This window comes from Zootoca vivipara, chromosome 15, assembly GCF_963506605.1.
Source record: "Zootoca vivipara chromosome 15, rZooViv1.1, whole genome shotgun sequence".
Lineage (NCBI taxonomy): Eukaryota > Metazoa > Chordata > Lepidosauria > Squamata > Lacertidae > Zootoca > Zootoca vivipara.
Genome location: NC_083290.1, coordinates 5,229,746 through 5,253,504, shown reverse-complemented (window position 1 = coordinate 5,253,504; position 23,759 = coordinate 5,229,746). Strand labels below are relative to the sequence as shown.

The 23,759-nt window shown below is 47.1% G+C and overlaps 1 protein-coding gene and 1 long non-coding RNA gene across 6 annotated transcripts in view; one reads left to right on the top strand and one right to left on the bottom strand.

Moving 5' to 3' along the window:
- Window positions 1-5,490, bottom strand: part of LOC118097019 (uncharacterized) — a 49,447-nt gene extending 43,957 nt beyond the window's left edge. For all 5 annotated transcript variants that reach the window (XR_009556812.1, XR_009556815.1, XR_009556816.1 and 2 more), the window contains exon 1: window positions 5,320-5,490. This is a non-coding gene — a long non-coding RNA (uncharacterized LOC118097019). The remainder of the gene's footprint in view (window positions 1-5,319) is intronic.
- Window positions 5,491-7,745: 2,255 nt separating this feature from the next.
- TBX2 (T-box transcription factor 2) overlaps window positions 7,746-23,759 on the top strand; it is a 36,925-nt gene continuing 20,911 nt past the window's right edge. The window contains exons 1-3 of the mRNA XM_035139564.2: window positions 7,746-9,299; window positions 11,703-11,970; window positions 21,819-21,965. Of these exons, the coding sequence (XP_034995455.1) occupies window positions 8,935-9,299; window positions 11,703-11,970; window positions 21,819-21,965 (780 nt within the window). The 5' untranslated portion in view covers window positions 7,746-8,934. The remainder of the gene's footprint in view (window positions 9,300-11,702; window positions 11,971-21,818; window positions 21,966-23,759) is intronic.

Here is a 23,759-nt window from a genome sequence, read left to right as displayed (position 1 = left end):
GGGTACAGTATTGGATTGCAAGCTTAACCTGCAGGAGCAAGAGAATACAATTCCGGGGCCGATTAGATTGGGCATGTTAGATTTCCGTTTGTTTATCTCTGACACACACAGATAGACACGAAGGGGGAATACATATGTGTTTGTGTATTTGTGCGGGGTGTGTGTGTGTAATGTAATATTGGGGGGGAAGCATTAACGTTCCAAAAACATGGAGCATAACATTTAATTTTGTATACCAATCACGAAAGAGAGAAAAAGCAGCTTATTTTTATATTTAAATAATAATAATTGGGGGGGGGAGGTGTCAAATTATTTGAAGAGGTGGAAAGCGAATTTTTTGGGTTCCTTTATATCCATGGAGCGTAAAGGCGTATATATTGGTTCAAACTTCCACTGGTGAGTTTATACTCCAAATGCTCTCAGATCAGGGGTCTAATTTTCCTCTCCTACGTCCACCTCCCCACCCCATTCAGTTCATGGATGAAATGAAGTAGAAAGCAGATGCTTTATATACTGTAATTCAGTTCCTTTCATGGTTGCAGGTGATTCACCCTGCTTGGGTTTCAAAACCAAGTTTAGCATCCTTGGGAGATATATACTGTATCTATAGGGCAGCTGTTGCATAAATTACTTCATTTTTATTTCATAACACAGTGAGGACATTTTCTGTAGTTGGTCCGTCGCCTGCGCTTGGTGGGATTCCCTCGCCCCTCTCCCCCACCGCGATCCTCTGCACAGTTAAGCAAGCCCCATTTGCATGGTGGTGGGTGGTGGGGAAGAGAGACCGGTGGGCTCTACAGTACTTCCAGCAAATAATGACTGGGAAGGATATCCTCCTAAGTGCAAGATCCTGCCCCAAACGAGCCGCTAACACCCATGGATTTTGCCGGGTAAAAGAAGCAAGCAAGCGTTTACAGTTCTGCTGTTGAAACCAGCGAGGTTTCAACCATTAGAGTTGTTTGTTTGGCTGGAATCGTGTCGTCGTAGGTATGCTTTGAACACCAACAGGTACCGAGTGTGTATCTTCTTTATTTATCACCAGCACCCGACAAACCCTTTCCTGGAAGTTAAAAATGAATTGTGGGCAAAAGCTGTGTCGTCCCCCCCCCTTTTTTTTCTTTTAAAGGCTGTGATCCTGAGCGCGCTTTCCTTGCGAATAGGAACCCCTGACCTCTGCGCTGTAGCGCTTACTTCCGAGGAAGTGAACCTAGAATCGGGCTCGTTTGTCGGTTCTCGCTTTCTCCGTAACAGCCTAGAATGGGGATAAAATTGTAAGGGAAGGGAAGGGGTGTTATTTTGGAAGGGGTGGGCTTGCCCCTCCAGGATCTGATGCCTCTCTAGCTGCTGGTTGACTTTGTCCACGTTTAATAAGGGACTCCTCCTTCTCCTCTCTTTGGTGAAAACAAAACAGAAAGATAACAAGAATAACATATCGCTCAAACTGCCCTTCTCTTCCCCGCCCATAGACCGCAAAGCCAGAAATCGCGTTGCAAAAAGCCACGTAATCGGTTGCTTATTTACAAGTGGGTTTAAAATGAGCGCGGGTGGGGGAATATTGGGATCTATCGTTTTCAAATCAAGGGGTAGCCTGCCTTGAGCAAGCAGGTGCCATCGCTTTCACTAAAAAGAACATCAACCTTGCTCCCAGTTTTAAAACGACTCCCTTTTTGCACTTCCTTTCCTCAAATCATTCCTTAGCACTAATTATTATTAATAATATTATCAATTTGCCTGTTGCTGTCATGGACCGTGGCTTGGTATTTGGGAAGAGTATTTCCCCCCCTTTATAGCTGATGTCCACCTCCTGTTCTGCACTACTGGGAGCAAGAGAGCTGGGAAGGAAGCTGGGGTGATGGGTTTTAATTCAGGAAGAGGCAGCAGGAATATCAGCAAGGGTTGGCAGAGGTCAAAGAGGCGGGGACTCCTGCACCTTCAATAGCTGGGTAGAAAATGGACTTTCGGCAGCTGCAGCTTGCTACTAAAGGTGTGGGAGCCCCGGCCTGTTTGGCCTCTGCCCACCCTTGCTGGAGGAGCAGAGCCTTAAATTGAACACCTTTACCTGGCTGTCATAAGCCCCTTGCAGAATCTGAATTTTAGCAGTCAGAGACTAAATTGGTTTTAAGGTAGTGAGTCCCCACCCCACAGCCCACCACGGGTAAAATCTGGTTTCTGATTTGGCTTTTGGCAAAAGGGTGCTCTTCTCTGTCTCACTCCATCAGCAACAGGGTAGTAATGATGCCCTACTCTGCAAGGTGGTTGTTTTGGATTATAAGGATGGGGAAAATGAGAGGGTGAAAAATCTGCAGAAGCGCCGTCTGGACCCTGTTCTGACTAGTACATTCACCTACTTGCAACCCGTCTATATGGCTTCCTCTCTGTTCTCCGGAAAGGAAAGGTCAGGGGTAGAGAAGCTGCTGCTTTGCCTGCAGGAGGTCCCAGGTTCGATCCCAGGCATCTCCTGAAAGGAGAAGGAATGCCCCCTCTGCCCGAAGCCCTAGAGAGCTGCTGCCAGTCAGTGTTGGCAATATGGAGCTCGATAGATGAATGGTTTGACTCGGTATTAGGCGGTTCCCTATGATTTTTTCTCGTGGGCTATGGAGAAAACGAGAGCGTGTGCGTGACAGACCATCTCAAACACACACATAAAGAGAATATATTCTGTAAAAAGCGTGCCTACTTATTGAGCCTTTTTTAAAAAAAACACGTACCGGGGTCAACACAGGCAAACTGGAGGAGCCACCCCTGACCCCAGAAGCCTCCCTCTTTTAAGACAATAAATGTGCGGGCTTGTAATAATAACACCTTGGTGGTCACTTGAAATGCACTCTGTCCATGTCCAGAGAACCCCTCTGCCTCGGTACTCAACATCTTGTGGGAATGAGGTCTGGCTTTTTCAAACAGATCCCGGGGCTCAGGAAGCCTCTTGCACTGGAGCAACTAAGTCAAAGGCACTGTAAACGGAAATATTTACTGACTGGCTGGGGGGGGGGAGGAAAGGGGAGCAAAGAGTTCGTCACAGAGCATAGCAATCCTATGCGTGTCTATTCCAGAGAAAACCCTGTTCAGTTCAATGAGGTTTACTCCCCAGTAAGTGTGGTTACGATTGTAGCCTCATCAGACTCAAACTGGATATTAGGCGCTCAAAAAAAAGGGGGGGAGGTGGGGTTATCTGGCTGCTGCAAACAGCGCAAGCCCCCTCCCCAATCTCTATGCTGTGAATTAAGGGTTGTATCTGGTGGGTGGGTGGGGCCAATGCATTTTCACTTCCCCCCTTTCCGCTGTAGTTTTCATTTTTTTGGTTCATATTAATTTCCTCCCCGCCCCCGTTCATTCCCTCCAAAATGCTCAGCGTTAACTGTAAGCTTCTCGGGGCGAAGCTAAGGCCACGCCACACACGTGAGGCGCAATGCTTCCTCTGCCCCAAAATAACCTTGGGAGCTCTCGCTTGTTAAGAAGAGCTGGAAACTAGTTTGTTCAGTGTACTGAATACTGTAGCTCTGTGCTGGGTAAACCTACCGTCCTCGGGATTCTTTGAGAAAAGTCGCGTGCTTTGCATGAAAGATGGAGAGGCAACCTAAGGCGCCTGTTGGCGCTCCATAGATCTCGACCCGCCCTGTAGGGATGCTGCCCCAGTTGGGGACTGGGCTGGGGGACCTGTGCGTGTCTGTGCGGAGTCGCTCCCCTCCCCCCTTCCCTCCACGCAGCCGAGGAGCTGCGAAAGACTAGCTAGCCTTGCTGAGTCTCTCAGAAGCTGATTAGATGCGGCCATCTAGGGGTCAGGCGAGCACATGATTTCGCAGCCTGGGCAGACGCGGCTCCTGCTCCCATCGCGCGCTTATAGGTCCTCTCCCACTTGAAGGGAGAAAAGGAGGGGGGGAATAACTTCCCAGAATTTGGGGGACATAAATGCTTCTCTCTATTTATTTTTTTAAAACTCCTTTGTCTTGTCGCTTTTTAATTGTGGACACTTCAAACTGGTGGCGCCAAGAGGCTCTTGACCCAACTCTCTTCTCTCTCCCCCCCCCCCCGGCTCAATCGGGGGGAATCTGAAAGTAGACACACACACAGACAGATAGCTCTTCTTGTCAACTATCTGTGGAGTGGGAAGATTTGGCTGGGACAGGGTGGTTGTGTAGCTGTATTCTTTATCTCGTGCTCCCCACAGGTTGGGTGGGGGATCTTGAGGAGGTGGTGAGAGAGAAAGAGGTGCGCCTCTTCCCCACTCCCCTCCAAAAAAATCCATTTTCAAACAAAGTAACCTTTGCAAGCGATCGCCCTCTTGGCTCTATTTTCTCCAACCCCCTAAGTAAATTCTCTCCCTCCAGAAAAAGACTAGGAAAGGCGGTGGGCAAATAACGCCGATCAATTGAAAATGGAACAAGGGGGCGAGAGATGAGAGAGCCAAAACTAATTTCATTGCTATCCATTTCTCATTTGGAACCAGTTTGGGGGGCGCAATAGAATAAAGGAAGTTCCCCAGCCAATTTACATGCAAGCGGGCGGGTGCCGGTGACAATTCGTTGGGTGCTGTTAAATGGGTGGGGGGACCATTTAACCCACCCCGCGCCTGTATTATGGGATATGCTGACGCGCTGATGTGGCTATCAAGAGGTCAGGGCTGCGATCCTTACGCACGCTCACTTGGGAGTAGTAAGCTCTATGCAAGCGAAGTGGGACTTTATTCCGAATAAAGATGAGGAGAACTGGACGGCAAAGTTGTGTTCCTAAGGACGGTGTGGGTAGCATTGGTGTTTAGGGGTAGACAAGTGGTTTGTGGATGTCAGCCCAGGGGGTTGCGGGGAGGGGAGGTGGGGAGAACCGCTACAGTATTTCCAGGGCTGCGATCCAGCAAAAAGTTAAGCGTGGGAGTCTGGGATGTACAAACCCATTTTTTAAAACAATAAAGTCCCCGAGTAAAACTGGGAGCTGTTCCTTCAGAGCGCAATCCTGTACATGTCTACTCAGAAGTAAGTCCCGCTGAGCTCAAGGAGGTTTGCTTTCAGGTGAGCTTAACATAGGATTGCAGTTGGGAGCAAGTTCCAGTGGGGTCCAATCGGAGTAGACATCGCACGAATGCGCTGTTGGAGACCATCAAGTTCAAAATCTTTAGGGTGGCAGTATTAATAGTATCGGAGTTGCAGAATAGTAAGAATGATTTAATAATGAATACATCATCCTGTGTTCCACACTTTAGGCACCCTCCTCGCCTCTGCGACCTTTCCCCAAAAGCTTTAAAAAATAATAATACTACGGATCGGCGCTCCCCCGAAACCTACCCCGAGGTATCTCTGAACGCGCGCCCCTCTGCTCGCTACTCACCCAAGGCTGCTTTGGCTGCGTTTTGCAGAGGGTCGGATTCGCTCCGCTATTACTTCCATTGCCCGGGCTGAATCTTTCCATCTCCGCACGGTCCCGGAGGCCGAGACTGGGCTAGGAAGCGAAGTCTTAAAGCGGCGATGCGCACCGGCTTGCCTCCATTTTTCTCAGACCCCCCCCCCCAATGCCTCCCCCGCGTTATCTATGCGCCCCACCCCTACCCCAAAGTTTGGGAAGCCGCGAAATCTGCTCGTGGTCCAGGCAGCCCCTGCCCGGATCCGCTGGAGGGGGGAAGCGCATGGGCCTTTCTCCGTTCTCTGGGTGGGCCCTACCCGAATCTCTTCAAAGGGTTTCTCTCCCTCCCTCTCTCTGGCTCTCTCTTCCCTCCCTCCTTCCTTGCTGAAATTAAATCGCGCGGGGGGGGGGGAGAGGAACATCGCGCTCGGGGTTTTGGAAAAAGAATGGATGTCATCATAAGAAACTATAATTTGGGGGGCAGGAAAGGAAAAAAAAGGAAAGGAGCAGCCCTTTGATGGATTAAATAGAATAATTATATTCACGATGTCCCTGTTTACTTCCCCTCAAAATATTCCTCTTTGTAGGGGGCGGGCGGGCAAGGGGAGCAGTTTTGGCCCTAGACCGCTTGAGGGGTGAACATCTGAAACCGGCTCGCACCTAGTTAGCTAACCGAATGTGTAAGCCTGCTGTCTTCAACGATATTTACTCAGAAGTAAGTCACCTTGCGGTCAGTGGGATTTATCCCAGGGTAAGCGTGATAAACTGGGTCTTCCCGAAGCCCAGGATTGTCCCCAGCAAGTGGCCTGATCCACAGAACGCGTTCATGCATGGCCTTCTCAGAAATAAATTCTATCGGGTTATATACTCAGTGTAGACCCGATAAAATTTATGCCTTATTTTTCAATTGGTCTACTCTGTGTAGGACTAACGCGTTGCACTCCAAGGGGATTTACACCCAAATCCAAGGGGATTTCAGCCTAAAGCGGAATTTCTTCGCCAGTTTCTTTCGCGACGAAGCTGTGACATTTACTAACACCTGAATTGCATTTTCTCGAAAGTAAACTGCTCCCAGAACAGTGCGATTCTAACTGAAGCTTTCCCCAAGAATGCCGCACTATAGATGCAGAATAGACGTGGAAAAGGTTAGCATATTTGAGCTCCTTAATATGTTTATTGTAAGTTCATCGGGGCAGTGACCTGTCGGTCGCTTGTGCTATGCAGAAAAGCCACACCATGCTGTACTGGTTTCAGCAAATAATAAATACAAATTCTAATGTGGTGTTGTGCTGGGAAGCACCCACTATGTACACCCTCAGAAAGAACAGGCAGGTAGGCCTCCGAACAAGATAACAGAGTTCTCACGTGCAGAGGACTCGCCAGTCTTTAGACACGTGACACCCACCGGCTTTTGCTCGAAGGCCTTTTGGGCACCAAGGCCCAATAAGCTTACAGCTCCAAAGTCCCGAGGCCTGTGTGAAGGGATGAAATTTCTATAAACTTTGCCTAAGAATAACGTGGGGGGGGAACAAGTGTGGAAAGAGACACCTGCACTAGCGTTCAAAATATAGCCTACACCGAGGGGGGGGGGGTTGCGTTCTGGGGAGAGGGACCCTTTTCAAGCACCTGTTCGAGGCCAAACACTCATCCCCACAACCTAAACAACCGAATCCGAGCAAAGATGGCTCGTTGCCGGCGTCTCCAGTCCTAGGAATGGTTCCTGCCGCTTCCTTTTCCACTAGGTGAGATAGATCCTCTCCGTGGGTGGATTCAAGGGCTTTCTGGAGAATCAGGGTAGTGCCCCCCCCATCCCGGTCCGCAGGCCTCCGCCCTCTCTCTGATCTCCATCCCTCGCCCGGCCTGCGCCCTGGTCGCTTGCGCGCTGGCGCATTCCGTGGGGCGCCTTCTCTCCTGGCTGCCTGGCCAGACTCACTCCGGGTGCCTCTGCCAACAGTTCCTGCGCTGGGGGAACGTCCCCCCTTCCTCTCCCCCTCCCTCCCCATCAGCTAGGAGCCGGGCCTGGAGAGGGGAGGGCTCCCGAGGCCTTGCCTCTGTCATTGGTTAATATTTTATTCTGTTGACATGTTTTCTTTCGGGTGATGCCTCCGACACCTTTCACCCCCCCCCGTTCCTCTCTTCTTCTCTTTCTCCTCCCTCTTCTCTCTTTCTCTCCACCCGCCCATCACAAACCCCTTTCTATTCCCTCCTTCTCTCCACCCCCCACCCCTTCTCAGCTCCCTCTCTCACCCCAGATCTTGGCCGGACCTGTCAAAACCACGCCTATGGACATCCACAATTGGTCTGAACCGCGTAAAATCCACAATCAAGGGGGGCTCGGCTCATTAAGGGTTGGCCCGAGAGGTGGAAACGCGCGGAGCGGAGCGAGGGGGGTGGGGAGGAAGGAAGGAAGAAGAGGGAGGGAGGGAGAGAGAGAGGAGGAAAGAGAGAGAGAGAGGAGGAGGAGAGAGAAGAGGTGGAGGAATCCGAGCGAGGAAGGGCGCACGAGAGATTGTCCCAGCGCTTTCTGCTCCTTTATTTTTTAAGACAGAGGGATCCAGAAGAGACGCAAGCCAGTCTGCCCTGGGGCTCGTTCTCCTTCGGAGCTATGAAGCGCCTGGCTCCCGGCTCGGATTCCGGCGTCGATCCAACTCCGGAGCCTCGCGATCCTTGAGCGACCGGAGAAGAGGGGGCGGGGGTTGGTTTCGCTTTGGGTGGGAAAGGCGAAAGAAAAGGAAAGAAGGAAGCTCCCCCGGCTGCTGCCCGCTCGCAAACTGCGAGGGGGGAAAAGAGAGAGCGCGAGCGCCAGAGAAGAAAAGGGGGGCCGGCGGCAAGATCCCCCTCCCCTCCCCACGCCACGGCCGCCAGATCCAGCTTGGCTTTCTCTCCCTCTCTCGGGGAGGGGGGTCAGGAGTTCTTGTAGGACTGGGAGGGAGGGGGACGCGCTTCTCCGCCGACTCCCCCTCCCCAAACATTTCCGATTGCAAGATCATCTTGAGCTGTTCTTTAAAATTTTGTTTTAAGGACTTGATTGTTTTGAAGGCGTCAAGACTCTCCCTTGTCGGCTGCACTTTTTTGGGGGCGCCCCCTCCAAATTGATCGGGGAGAAGGGACTCTGTTTCGCCCTCCCTCCTGCCTGCAAGAGAAAAAACATATAAGGACTTACCGGCCCCTCGGAGACGTCCAGAAGAACTCAAATCACCGGGACTGTTTGGTAGTGTGGTGTTTGTATGTGAGTCTGTGTGCGTCTGTTTGTGTGTGGGGGTTTTCCGCTCTGCTCGGGCTTTCCTCCCTTCTCCCCAGTTTCTGGCCCCCTACACAGGAACCCGAAGGCAGTTTAGCCAGAGTTGAGGTGGGTTGAAATCCACCAGCCCGGGGGCGCTTCTGAGAACCGCGAACAGAAAACGGGTTGAAATTTACTTGCTCTCCTGCCTGAGCTCGCAGGGGGAGGTGTATTTGTGTGCTTGTGTGTGTGTGTGTGTACGGGGTGGGGGGGATTGAAATTGACAAGCAAAGCAGGCGCCTCTTCTTCTCCCCCCCCATCAACTCCCAACCCCTCCCTTGCCGGAGGGATCGGGCTTTCCTCCCGGATTTGTGGATATACTGATGAGAGATCCAGCCTTCCCAGGGACTGCGATGGCTTACCACCCTTTCCACGCGCCCAGGCCGTCCGACTTCCCTATGTCAGCCTTCCTAGCGGCCGCTCAACCCTCCTTCTTCCCGGCTTTGGCTCTGCCTCCGGCCGCCCTGACGAAACCTTTGCAGGATCCTAGCTTGGCTGGAGCCGCTGAGGCCAGTTTGCACGTCTCGGCGCTGGGACACCACCACCAAGCCGCCCATCTGAGGTCGCTCAAAAGCCTGGAGCCCGAGGAGGAGGTCGAGGACGACCCCAAAGTGACCCTGGAAGCCAAAGATCTCTGGGATCAGTTTCACAAACTAGGGACCGAGATGGTGATCACCAAATCTGGAAGGTGAGCAGTTGCGGGCACCAACCACGTTGCAATTAGGAATAGCAAAAGTAATAATTGATAATGATAATAATTCACATTTTTTGCATGATAGCGGAATAATAATTAATGTTTTGCGTGATAAGGGCATTTTTAAGCACATATTTTTCTGGGTGTGGGGAGGATTCAACCTTCGGTGTTGTTTCTCACGGTACGCTCCCCCACCTTTGACTTTAATTTAAATGTATCTGTCATCTCTCTTAAAACACCTTCCTACCCCCAAACCCCTTTCCAGCCAATGCCACATAAACTAGAAGTAAAGTTTTCCTGCAATCATGGGGTTTTATTCCCAAGCCAACGCGTTCAAGGTTTGGTTAGTGTGTTTAAATGCTAAGCAGATATATCTGATTTTTTAGTAAAGGGTTCTTGCGGTGTGTGCGCGCGCGTTTGTGTGGAAGTCGTCTTTTCCACGCTGAAACTAGGTCTCTTTCCCCCCACATCCCCAATTCATGGTTAATTATTTAAACCCTATCATTCTATATTATATTTGTTTACACGATAAAAAAACTTGTTTCCGGGTTAAATGTTTCTGGCTGATATCCTCGAAACACCCCAGAGTTGTGTGATTTTAGCTAATATTTCCATTTTATTTTTAAAGTTCATATGTATGTATGTATTTTTTAAAGCTGAATAGTTTCACTTTACATTAAAATATCCTACGGTAAAGGAGCCTAGGAGTGTAGATTGCAACCGTAGGGCACGCTTTACATAGGAGTAAGCCCCAGTGACCACGGTTGACTTGACTTTAAAGGGTAAAACAGACATTAGGATCAGGCCAAAGAGGCATAACTGATGCCAGAAAGCTCCCCCCCCCTCAAAACTGAGGGTCTTCCTTACGAGCAAAGCAGGCTGTTTAATGAAGGAGGAATGATTTTTTGGAGGTTTGGAAATGGATTTGAAACGCTCCTTTCCACCCAGATTCCTGAAAATTTCGGTATTGCGGTTTGGATCTGCTAAATTTCTTTTCATTTTCCATCTCATGTTGCCTGCAGGCAAGCCCTCCATACTCGCTGGGCCCCCTGCCCTCCCCACCCCAAATGTAATGAGCGGACAAATTTCTCGAACTTCCAGGGAGGGGGTTTTTTCCTGTTTTATCTATTCTCTCCCCCTCCCTTTGCCAGCAATGCCTTCGGTCTATTAAGAGAAGTTTGAGGTTTGCATTTTTGTCTCTTTTCAGGTTAGGCCAAGGGAAATTTGGAATGGTAAAACAAAGGGCGCCCGCTTGGGCTTCGACACGACCCCTCACCCCCATTCTACATGTAGAATTTGTAGCTCATTTTTTTTAAAAAAGAGAGAGATAAAAGATCTGCCGTGCAAGCGCACAACAAGGTCATTCGGCTTCCCTGCCCCTGACAATCCGGACTTCAACTTCCTTTTGAACCTGGGTTCTTAATCCGGAACAAGGAATCGTTTTCTTATTAATCTGCTCCTAAAATAAATAAATAAAAAGTCTGTCCTTTGCACTCTGTAAATCCCATTCACCCTTACCTTGAAGTAAATCCCAGCGAAATGAATGGGATTTAGAATTTCAGAGTAAACCTGTTTGCTAGAATTGGGCTTTCGAATGCAGGAGGAAAGAAGGGGTTTTTTTTTGGGGGGGGGAAAGCTTCCTTTCTTTCAAACCCCTACCTCCTCGAAATGCACACCTTTTTATAAAAGCAGAATTTGGATTGGTTAATTATTTTCTGGGGGGGGGTCTTTCTTTGTTTTCATAGAACCCCGGCCCTGAAAAGGTGGTCTAATTTCAAAGGATGTGCGCTGGGCCTGCATTTTAAACTGCAACCTCGTAAAGACTTTCCTTGCAAAAAACCGGCTTTACTCTGGAGTAAACGCGTTTAGGGCCCCCGCGTCTGAGAAACAGTTTCAGTCCAGTTGGACGTGCATGTTTACTCTGAGACCATTCCCATGGTGCGCAAGTGAACCCTTCCCCCTTGAACTGTGCTCTGGGATCGCAGGCGCCAAAGACCGCAGTCTCTGCACCTTCCTTGGGAAGAAGACTGCTGCACGGAACAGAGTGGCATTTACTTCTGAGTAAACATGCGTGGAAACCGCCCGCCAAGGAAGCCCTGTACCTTAAATCCCAGCTTGTCTTCAAAACAAAGCCTTAGATTGTCACGCTTCTTCTCTCTTTCGAAAAAGAAAGGGACGCAATTCAAAACAAAAACATAAGGCCATCTCTTGAAATAAAAACCAGTGTTTAAACCAGAGATCCATAATGTTTAATAACGGGCACGTGTGTTTTAAATAGCTTGCAATGTTTCCGAGCTAAATTCTTGTCTTTGCGAAGAGGTGGGTGGAAAGATCGTTTCCCTTAAAACCTTGTTTTTCCTTCTTTCTTTCTTTTTAAATTTCCTGGTGTTTATTCAGGCGAATGTTCCCCCCTTTCAAAGTTCGCGTCAGCGGCTTGGACAAGAAAGCGAAGTACATTTTGTTAATGGATATCGTTGCGGCCGACGACTGTCGCTACAAGTTCCACAACTCGCGCTGGATGGTGGCCGGGAAAGCGGACCCGGAGATGCCCAAACGCATGTACATCCACCCGGACAGCCCCGCCACCGGCGAGCAGTGGATGGCCAAGCCCGTCGCCTTCCACAAACTCAAGCTCACCAACAACATCTCTGATAAGCACGGCTTCGTAAGTCCCCCCCCCTGCCCCCTTTCATTCTTTCTGTGGGGTAAAAAGCTGGGTGGGGGTGGGGTGAGGAGGTGCGCTATTTTTCTTTCATTTAATTTCCAAGGCTTTGAAAAATCCGCCCAGCCTCCCACCTCCTCTGTGCCTCGGGGATGCCCGGCTCCTGTCACATAATTGACGCGTGTCTCTATCTTCAGATAATCTCTCCGCTGGGAACTGGAGTTTTTTTTTTTTGGGGGGGGGAGAGGAGAGAGAAAGAGATATCAGGCAGGCGTACCGTACCCTTTTTTTAAAGAAAGAAAAGCTGCGATCTGGAGCGCAGGATTCATTAAAGAGTTCAAGTCCTGGTTGAAACGGTGGAGTTGGGGGCTTTACTCCTGAGTAAACCACCGCAAGGACTGGCGCTATGGGGCTGCCGTTGATCAGCACAGTTTCTCCCCCGCCCCCAACAAGCAGATCTTTTTTCCTTACTCTTTGAGATTGGGATTTTCTGGGGCGCCAGGCGCTGCACATCTGTGGCTCTTTAGATCCGCATTAAAGTGAGTAGTCCTCAATCCGAAATACCTGAGCTCCTGTTTACAACTCAGTTTTGCAAACCTCCTCGTTAAAGCTCTCCTTTTGGAGTCTGTATTTAGTAGACTCCTTATAAATATTCCGTATATAACACGTATAATAGTGTGTGTTCCATTTATAATTCGTACAATATCTCGTGTGTGTGTGAATGTGAATGCATGTGCACGCTCTTGGTTGGTTCCCATCTTAAGAACTTGCAACCTCTAATCTGAAAGACCGTACACTTTTAAATAAGTTTATTCGTTATAAATCTGTAGGGTGCTTCCCCCCCCCACCTGATGCTAATGAAGGGGGCCTCTTTTACCCATAGCTAATAAATCATACCTCCTTATCAGGAGTTTAAAATTCGTAACAACCCACACCCCTGCCAGAGGTTCTCTCCTTCTGGGGTCAGGGGTGGGGTGGGATAATGGGCGGAAAATCCTCGCTGGAGAGCGTATCCTACACGCTTGAGCACGGTTGACTTGGAAGTAAATTCTCATCGATTGCAATGCGGATTTAAATGCGCATCATCGTAGCCTTGCGGATTTACAGTCGCATCTTGTATGCTAAGAGAGATGTTAAGTTGGGAAGGAAATCCCATTGATTTCCCCGCTCGCCTTCGCATCGGGACCTCTCGTCAATTTTGCAATCCTATCCAGATTTGCCAGGGAAGTAAGCTTAACTGAGATCAACAGTGTGATTTAGAGTAAACACGAGTAATGTCGGGAGGGGAGATCAGCGCTTGCTTTCTAATAGTGCAGTGGAAGGTCGGTTTACTGGGAAGGAATTATGGTGTGTTGAGTGGAGCTTACTCCCAGGCAAGCCTGAAGAAAACAATGACCTGTATAAGCAACATTTTTCCCAGGGTGAGAGGTTAGTTACGGTAGTGCTTCAGTCCAGGGAAGGCTGAAGCAATAATTCATGGAGGTAAATCCCATTGAATTCAGCGGGGTTTACTTCTGAGTAGGCACGCATAGGATTATGCTGTGAGCTACCATTAACATTTCTGATCACTTTTTTCACTGCAGGGACTGGTTTGCTTGTTAATTTATTAAAACCTATAAAGTCTTGTTTTTGGCAAGACAGCTAAAGTGAATTAACAGGAAATATTTTTATCCTATAAAATAATCACCTTTATTTTTAAGGAAATTTAAACTCCGCTTGTTATATTTTCCTTAAAATTGGCAGAAGGGGCTGAAGAAATGCCTTTTACCTAAAATGCTTTGGTGGGTGCGTGCGTGTGGATTTTTTCAAAACTGGAAAATAGGGTTTGATACTGGATTACTCTAAAATGTACGCCAGTAATTATCGCCCCCCCTTGAGCAGAATATAGTATTTTTCATCACTTCTCCATAATTTTGCAAAAAGTGTAAAGGAGATAATTGTAATTTATATATATCTATATGCGTGTGTGTGTGTTTGAGTGTTATATAAAATTAAGATCCCTTAACTTTGGCGTGTGCGTTGAGGGAACAGAAAATAAGAAATGCAGGGATTATTTCAATAAATCTTGAGGTCATTTGCTAGGTGATGAAATGACCTTTACTTAAAGTCAAATTAAGAGGTTACTTAGAAGGGTTTTTTTGTGGTGTGGGGGATGCATGTTTAGATTTTACAGGTGTGTTCTTAGATGAACAGACTAGTTCGTTCTCCTTCAGGATCCGGAAAATAGGGGATCAACAGGCTAGTTCGATTCCTTTCCCTATTGATTCGGAAGTAACTGCCCTGGTCTTCAATGGAGCCTTGGGGAAGCAATCGGGGTGTCCTTTGCATAGCTGCCAAGTTTTCCCTTTTCTCGCGAGGAAGCCTATTCAGCATAAGGGAAAATCCCTTAAAAAAAGGGATAACTTGGCAGCTATGGTCCTTTGAGGTACACGGGGCTGCACTGCTCCCCCCATCACCCCCCCCCCAGGAAAACAAACGCTATAATCGACAATGATTGTACACGAAGCTGCGTATTCGTGCGGTGTGGGATCCAAAAACAATTCTGCTGCCTTAACAAGAGTTTCCTCCGCCGCCCCTCAGCCTTCAATGGGTCCTAGTCTCTCTCTGCGTTATACACACGCACTTTCAATGCCTTTCTAGGTTTGGAGAACTCAGCGCCTTCTTAAATATCCCTTGCTAAACACCAGGATGTCTTAAAAAGGCGAGCTTAACTTGTACTGGTGTGGTTGTCGCGCCCCCCCCCTAATATTGGCACAATTTTAGTACGCTGCCATAGTTCCTACAGGAACAATTCAAAGCGCACAGTCCAAATGAGCGTGTTGCTTTATATATTTAATAATAGTTGCCGATAGATTTTGTGCCTTCTGTTTATTTCGCAGTAGTCTTACCTGTAGGTCACCCCATTTCCGCAGCAGAATTTGCGGGTCTCTCTCTCTCTCTCTCTCTCTCTCTCTCTCTCTCTCTCTCTCTCTCTCTCTCTCTCTCTCTCTCTCTCTCTCTCTCTCTGTGTGTGTGTGTGTGTGTGTGTTTCTCAATGATTTGCTGGCACACGCCTGTTAAATATAAACGCAACCACCCCACCATCGCATATTGAAATAGCGCGCTGCAGTTTTGTGCAGCATTGCGGAATCCAAGAACTTGCGCTCTTTGCATTAAACAAAGGGAGGGGGGGTGGAGACAGGCGCGCTTAGCAGGCACGAAAGGGAAAGTTTCTGGTTTTTTAAAGTAACAAATATAATGATTTGCAGAGGGGGTCAATTTCACCTTTAAGTGTAGAAAAAAATACCTTGAGCCCAGCCCAGAGAGAGAGAGAGAGAGAGAGAGAGAGAGAGAGAAGGCCCTGATCTAACAGAAATGAAGCGTTTGTGTGTGTTAAAGCCCAGGGGTTAACTTCATCAGCGAGAAAGTTTTAAGGGTTTAAACCCAGGTTTAAGACCTCTCTTTTTCTGTGCCCCTCCCCGCGAAGTTAATGGGGTGTGCAGACCGAGCCTAGGTGGGCTTACTCGGAAGGAAAGGCCGCCCATTAAAATGGGCACGACTCCCAGGCAACTGCGCCTAGTAGGACTGCAGGTTTTAAGGTGCCTCTGTGGGGTTGAATTGTGCCCAAATAATATTGGTACTTTGTGGGGGGTGGGAGAAGGAAACGGAGGGGGTCTTTCTTAAAACACCTTAAGTTAAAAAAGGTCCATTGGTGGAAACAAAGAATGGGTAGAACTACCTTAAATGACTAAGCCCAGTCAAGTATCTTTGTTTTAATGTGGGGGCGGACACCCAGCTAAGGGGGAGGTTAGAAATTATTTAATTTCAAGCACAACTCTTCTTTCAATATTGAAACCTAAAGGCTCACGACGCCAGCTCTAAAATGTATAGGAAATAACACTTCCACTAGCATAAGAATTCCTCTCTTAATAATAATGATTATGACGATTGATGGATCTTGCATTCTATTTTTGTTCGGACGCTAATCCAGTTTCCTCTTGTTGAATTCGCTTTCAAGTTCGTAATGTCAAAGATCGCAACCCAGTCCTGTAGGTGTTTACTGGGGAGGGGGCGGTTAATTAAACTGACTTAGACCCAAATAAGGGAACTGTGCACCCTCCAGGATAGTTACCTTGGGAAGCAACGCAGTGCATTTTTACTCAGGAGTAAGACACAGTGAGACTTCCTAGGATTTTTTTTAAAGGGTTTACACTTGTATAGCCGTTCCCAGCACGTTCAACATCTTGCTTCCAACCGCTTTGATTCTGGAGTGAATCCGATCCCACCGGCTTCGGTTGTGGCGGGATTTACTTCCAAGTAAGGTTTGCAAGCCCATACTTAACATGGAAGGAGGTGGGACATAACCCCCCCCCCAAATAACCACGGACATCAACTAGGATTTATGGCTAACGTGTTTAGGATGCTTAAAGGAGGGGGCAGATTTTCCCTTATTATAGCTTAGTATATAATACCATGTAAGCAGTTTATTTAGGGCGCAGTCCTATGCACGCTTACCTGGGAGTAAACGCACTGGCTTGCCTAGGAGTCTGTGCACTGCTAAGATATAGACTCCTCGAATTTAATGCAGCTACTCCCCCCCTCTATGTAACAACTCCATTTTAACAGTCCCCCCTAAAGCAGTGGGTTTTAGAGGTGCCTAACTCTGCTTAATGTATGGATTATTAGTGTCCCCAGAATGAGTGGGTTTAAGGGGTGCCTAACTACTCTGTAAAGTCCTATAAGCCTTATGGATATAGCTGCTTGGATTCCGCAGGAATCCCAACTCTCCCGGGTCAACGGCTTCCGGATCAGGCCATATGTTTGGCCCTCAGGTCATAGCTGCTAAGTTATCCCCTATTTTAAGGGATTTTCCCTTATGCTGAATAGGCTTCCTCCCTCGCGAGAAAAGGGAAAACTTGGCAGCTATGCCTCAGGTACCTCCAATTTGATCCCCGGATTTGTGCTGTTTGTAATTCAGACGCTCCAACAAACCCCCACCCCGTTTACTCAGAAATAAACAAAACGAAAACGAAACAAAACACCCCAATTCTCTCAGCAGGATTGATTCCCGAGTTGGCTTGCGCTTGGCTGGGGTTATAAGTGTTGTCTGGAGAACATTATAAGGCCAGGTATATCAGTCCCAACGCCAGAACTCCAGACTGGATGTGGGGGGCAAGAGAATAATAATAAAAAAGAAACAAAGAAATCCCATTTGCAAGAGACGCCTCCAATGAGGAGAGCTCAGATCAAGAGAATAACTGGCGTCCCCATTTTAAGTACTGTATCAGTCAAAATATTGGTGTATGTGTGTGTGTGAGAATATCTTCATGTAAGAAAGCTGCATGCCATTATCATTCCTCCAAGGAATAGACGGGTTCGTTTAAGGTTCGTTCCGCACAGCATTTAATCCGAATTACCAACCTTCTCCATCCCGCGCTGGAGAACTGGCCATTTTAAGGCGGCGGTTATGTATAACCTGGCTTTTGGGGGGTGGGGGTGGGGAATAAGCCATCAGGGCTTACTTCCGAGTAAGGATGCAATGCACATGGAAGTGACACATGTCCCTTCCGATCCTGAACATGTGTGCGTGTGATTTCCAGACACAACGTCGAAGACATTCATTTCCATTAATTTCAAGGGCAGACCGCAACTCTGTGCGGTTCCCTGCCTGCTGGGGAGTAAATCCCAGTGTGGGAACTCCAATGGCGCTTACTTCCAAGGAAGTGGGTCCAGGGTTGTAGCCACAGGCTACACAGTTTGTAGGCTTCTATCCTAACGCCTGCTCCAATGAAGCAAGCCCCAATGAATTCAATTGGACTTACTTCTGAGTAATGGTGGTTAGGACCGCCCTGAGCTGTCTCCCACTCTCTCCTGGTGTTTTCTCGCGTTTCAAAAGGGTTTCTGCTGGACTCCTGGGCACACTTACTTCCGAGGAAACATGCCCTAGGTGGGCTTGCGCCCTTTGCCTGGAGCGTGTCCCTCGAGTTAGGCTTGGCTGCTGCCTTCCTGAACAAAGCGCTTTGGTCCCACTGACGGCAATAATGTATCCTACTCCCTTGAGAGATTAATTTGCTGTTGTTTGGATCGGGGCGTTGGGCATCTTCAGCCTCAGACACTCGAACAGCGCGGTTCTTTCCTCCGAATTAAGTCCCTCGGATCATGTAAATTAAATGTGCCTTGTTGGGCCCTTGGATGGTAGAGATCGTTTGGAAGCAGATCCACCCTAATCAACGGCGTTTACTTACAAGTAAAAGCACGTCCTAGCGGAGGCAGAAGCTGCCCTCACGACGGAGCGGAGTCTTCCTTCTGAGTAATCCTACTGGAAAGCCTGACATATCCCAAAGGGGAGCGCATTCCATTATCGGATAAATGGGGCATCTGAAACGTGTTTGGGAATTGGGATGAGTCTATAATCCTCCCAAGAATTCCTATTTCCCCTTGTCGTTAAATATTTTAATATATGGACGCCGAGGAAGGAGCAATTGATATAAAGCGACCTGGTCAATGTAATTTGGACGGTAATTAGTTGAGACTGGCTGAATTTCTCTTAATGGTGTTTCCATTTATATAATACAGTATATATATATCGTCTATTACCTTTGAAGTCCACCCAAATATTCCACCATGAGGCTCTTCGCTATTTGGCAACCCATGTGGTTTATTCGGAAGCAAGCCCCAATGAGTAAAATGGAGCTTGCTCCCAAGTAAGAGCGTTGAAAGCAGTATTTTTGTAGAGAAAAGAAAAATAAAAGAGAAGGGGGGGAACCCACAAGGTTATGCACACCACACATCTAAAGGCACACCGCCAAAGAAATTTGGGAGCTGTAGTTTAAGGGTGCTGGGAATGGTAGGGCGGTAGGTGTGTGTGTGTGTGTGTGTGTGTGTGTGTGTGTGTGTGTGTGTGTGTCGAACTACAATTTCCAGGATCTTCTGGGAACAGATGTGCCTTATGGGGTGCAGGCAGCAGGAGAGTGTAAATGTACCTGTTGAAAGCGTCAACGTACAGTACTTGCTTCTAAGCCCCCCCTCCCCCCCAATCATTGGGAGAAAAGGATCGTTAGAGTTCGATCCGTTCCCCTTCGCACACACAACGGAGTCGAGAAACATGTCTTCTGGGTTTTTCCGGAATTAGTTATTCCCCATCCCTAACGTTCCATTGCAAAGAACCCAGACTGGGCTTTGGACACAGGGTCTGATCCTGGGCACGTGTCCTGGGGAAGTCAATTAGGCTACTCGGAAACCAAGGTACTCTTCCCCCCCTCTCACAGCTCAACGCAATGGTTTGTGATTTCCCCAAGTGAAGCGACTCATTTCAGCTGCAACTTACCCAGTCACGAAATCTGCCCAGATAATTCCAGATGAATTTGTTTATGAAAATTATAGAATTTCCTGTTGGATTTCCAAACTTGTTCCGAGGTTAAATGAATTGAAAGGGGAGGATATTTATGGCAGTACCTTTGGCAATGCGTTTGAGGTGTGTGTGTGGGGGGGGAGGGGGTTTAGTGACCTGTTATGGTTAAGTAGGTTCCTAACCAAAGGTGGTAGCCAACGTTAGTCATTCTCAGAGTAGACCCATTGGAATTAATGGACATTATAAACTCTGGTCGCATTTAGTTGGATGCAATCCCGTGCTTCTAGGTGTTCAAAGAGCAAAATAGGATCTACTCCTTTGAAACTGCTTAAAGAGTTACACCCTTACCTGGAAGTAAACTTCGTTTATAACTAGAGAGGCAATTTACTAAGTTTACTCAGGAGTAAAGAGAGCACCCTATACTCACTGCTATGGGAGTTAAGCCACCGAATACAATGGAGCTGAAGTTGTCAAACGTATGTAGGAATACATGCTTAAGTTATTTTATTTTGTTTAGTTTCCTGGGGCTTACTTCCGAGTAAATATGTATACCACCCAGATGCTGGGGGTGTCAGGAAAAATGGACTTGCTTGGCACTTGCTCTTTGAATACCTCCCCCCCTTCGGACACGGTCCAGGGATAGCAAAACATTTCTATGTCCCCTCATTGAGTTTCATGGGGTCAGTACTGTATGAAGTTTGTGCTTAAAATTCTCCCATTGAATTAAATGGGGCTTCAAAGGGTTTCCTTCGTTAGTTTGTCTGCTCTTTATTATTATTGTTATCATTATTAGTGTCGGAAAAAATCAGCTTTCTTTTTTATTTTCCCCCCTTTGTTTTATTTGTGGGACCGCTGGACATTTCTGTGTGTGGACAAAAGGCAAACCCAACTGACTCCCTTTGAATGTCCTGCTAAAATAAAACCTGTATTTCCTTCCAATAATATTATCTATTTGTCAAGTGACTGAATTGGCCTCTTTTGGGGGGGGGAAACAAATTTGCCTTACAATTATGTGTGTATGTGTGTTTCATCTGGTATCAAACTCTATTTAAAAACAGATAGCTGTAGAATAGTGTTGCAAAGAATTATGTATCTTTTCCTGGACCTATAGCAAAACACGCACACATATATCCAAACTTAAACAGGTTTGAGAGTCTGCACACTTTTATACCACAGTCATATGAATGTATACTCAGAAGTAAGCCCCATTGAGTTCAGAGGGGCATATTCGCAGGTAACTGTGAATAGGATTGTAGCCTTTGCTTTGGGTGTAAAGGCTGCTGAAGCCTGGAATATTTATTTTCGGATCAAATGCACAGGAGTATATTTTGCATTTATGAAGACCCATTACATTCAACACCTTTGCTCTTTTGTCTTGCATCAGGCCATAGCAACTTCCGAAAGCATGCAGCATATATAAACCCACAAAGTGTAAAATAGCATGTACAAAACACACTTTGTCTTTTAAAATATGATCAGTTCTTTCTCCTGAACCTTAGGCACCTTTGTTTTAAAGTGCACCAGCAGTCAAAATCTTAAGCCTTTCTGTGAATTGATCATGTTGTTGTTGTTGTTGTTGTTGTTGTTGTTGTTGTTGTTGTTGTTGTTGTTGCTGCTGCTGCTGCTACTATTACTACTACTACTACTATTATTACTACTACTACAGTGTTTTTGTTATACCTCCCGCAAAAAAAAGGAGAACAACAAAGTTCCAGGATGAGATTATGGTATAAAATCTAGGTAACCTAATTCACTGCATTTTGTTTTACTGCAATTGCTTGCCTGAACCTATGATAGTTTACTGTATATTCCTGTGTATAAGACTACTTTTTAACCCAGGAAAATCTTCTCTAAAGTCAGGGGTTGTCTTATACACTGGGTCATATTTCTTATACGGCGAGTATATCCCAAACTCTATATTTTAACTGGAAAAGTTGGGGGTTGTCTTATACGCCCAGTCGTCTTATACGCCGGAATATACAGTACACAGAAGGGAAGCCTTGAGTTCAATAGGCCTTACTTGCAAGGAGTAAGTGGGCTCAGAATGCAGGTTTCATTTTTCAAGCTGGGGGTTCCAGAGCGAAGGCCTTGGCTATGTGCTAGAGCATCTGCATTGCATGTAGAAGTTCTTGTGTTCAACTATCGGCCTCCCCGGATAGGGATGGGAGAATTTCCTACCTGAAACTCCGGAGAGCTGCTGCCTGTCAGTGTGGACAATACTGAGCTAAATGGATCAAGGCAGCTTTTTTTGCTCCTTTGTTATAGGACTGCAGCCAGCCTGCCCTCTCCATTACCACCACCCTTTTAACTTGCCCCCAAATGTGACTTTCTATATAAATATATGTATAAATATCAACTCGGAAGAGAAAAAGGGTGATATTTTTTTTAATAAAACAAAACAAAACACCCTACTATATATATTTTAAAAAAGAGTGAATTTGCCAAATATATTTGTTTTGTTTGTTGCCTGGATTTTAACTGCCTCTTTTCTCTCCCTCCCCTGCCTTTCTCTGAAATATAGACAATCCTTAATTCGATGCATAAATATCAACCGAGATTCCATATAGTTCGGGCCAATGACATTCTCAAGTTACCCTACAGCACTTTTCGAACTTACGTGTTTCCTGAAACGGACTTCATAGCAGTGACTGCTTATCAAAACGACAAGGTAAGAGACACAGATAGACTTCCATTGCATCTGGAGGTTTTATTTTGCTAGCATTCTGAATAGACTTACCTTCCATTCATTTGTTTCCCCCTCCCATTATTTTAAAGTCAAAATAATTCACAACATGTTCCTATGCCGCCACCACCTTACAGACCCTATTCGGACCCTTGCAATTTACGGCGATCTAGTTATTGCTTCATGATCTGAAGCTGGAGAGTAGGGATTAAATTTCCTCTTAGCTTCATAGCTAGTGAGCTGAGTGAACTTGGAGCAATCCCTATCAGCCTCAAAGTCTACCACACAGGGACAATAACACGTGTGGGGCAGGGAGGGAAGAATCACATATGTCGGTCACATTTCCCCAGAGAAAAGGCTGGGTTTAAAACTCCATTGATGCATTCAATTATTCAGCAGATGCACATGCTTAAAAAAGAAGAAGACAGCTCTCTGCCCTCTAGGAGCTTACAGTTCAAATTCACACGGATTATAAAGATAACGCCCCTCCCCCTTTCCATAAGTTAATTTATTTCTTCTTTATACCTTCCAACTCTACAATTCTATGATTCTGTGTTTGAAACATTGCACTAATTCACTAAGTGGCTAATAAGATTGTAGGATTACAGATTTCTTTTTCTTCTTTTGGGGGGGGGGAGTGGGGGCGGAGGGAATAACTGGTCTGAAACAAAGGAGGAAATGTTGCAACCCCCATATCTCTTCCGTACGTGTCTTGATAGATCCCATTTTTTAAGTCAAAGAATTACATAGCCACACATTACTCTGATGGTGGTATTCCACCTTTCTCGCCACCCGTCCAAAGCGGAGGCACCATTGCTACCAGTGGGACATACTCCTGATGACAGGGCAGATATGCACAGCCTGATCCCACCTGCGTTTACTTGGAAGGAAGCCCAATTGTGTTCCTCAAGGTTTCCTTGCAGGAAAATATTTACTGGTAGGCACTGCAGCTAAGCATTGCATGTTAGTCTACATCAGGGTCCCCAAACTAAGGCCCGGGGGGCCGAATGCAGCCCAATCGCCTTCTCAATCCGGCCCGCGGGCAGTCCGGGAATCAGCATGTTTTTACTTGAGTAGAATGTGTCCTTTTATTTAAAATGCATCTCTGGGTTATAGTGGAGCCTGCCTGGTGTTTTTCCATGAGTAGAGTGTTTCCTTATATTTAAAATACATCTCTGGGTTATTTGTGGGGCATAGCAATTCATTCATATATATTTTTTCAAAATATAGTCCGGCCCCCCCACAAGGTCTGAGGGACAGTGGACCAGCCCCCTGCTGAAAAAGTTTGCTGACCCCGACATGTATGTTGCGTGGGTGGGTGGGTGGGGGTCTTATGTGGAGGGAGGGGGGGTGAGACTTTCTCTTTGTGCAGTCTCTTCTTAAGCCACTTCAGTTCCTCAGTCAGCTTCTCAAACTGCAGTTCTAAAACCAAATCGCAGAAACTAGATTTAGGAATGTCCTTTAAACTGAGTCAGAGCACTGGTTCATTTTTCTAAGTACCATCTCCACACTTTCAGGTAGGGGGACAGGTCCAGGCCTACCTGGAGATGCCAGAGAACAGGCTTTCTGCATGAAAAGCAGATGCTCCCATCATTGAGCTAGGGCCCTAGCAGGGAACAAGCAAATAGGCCCATGTCTGCTTAACTGGTTTTGGTGTCTTTATTCGGAATGGAGGCAAGGACACCAGTTCTTGTCGCCAGATAGAGCTTCTTCTCTCTCCCCCCCCCTCACTTCCCAGCTCACCCCCTTGCTAGAGAGAGCCTGGGCCTGTTATTTCGC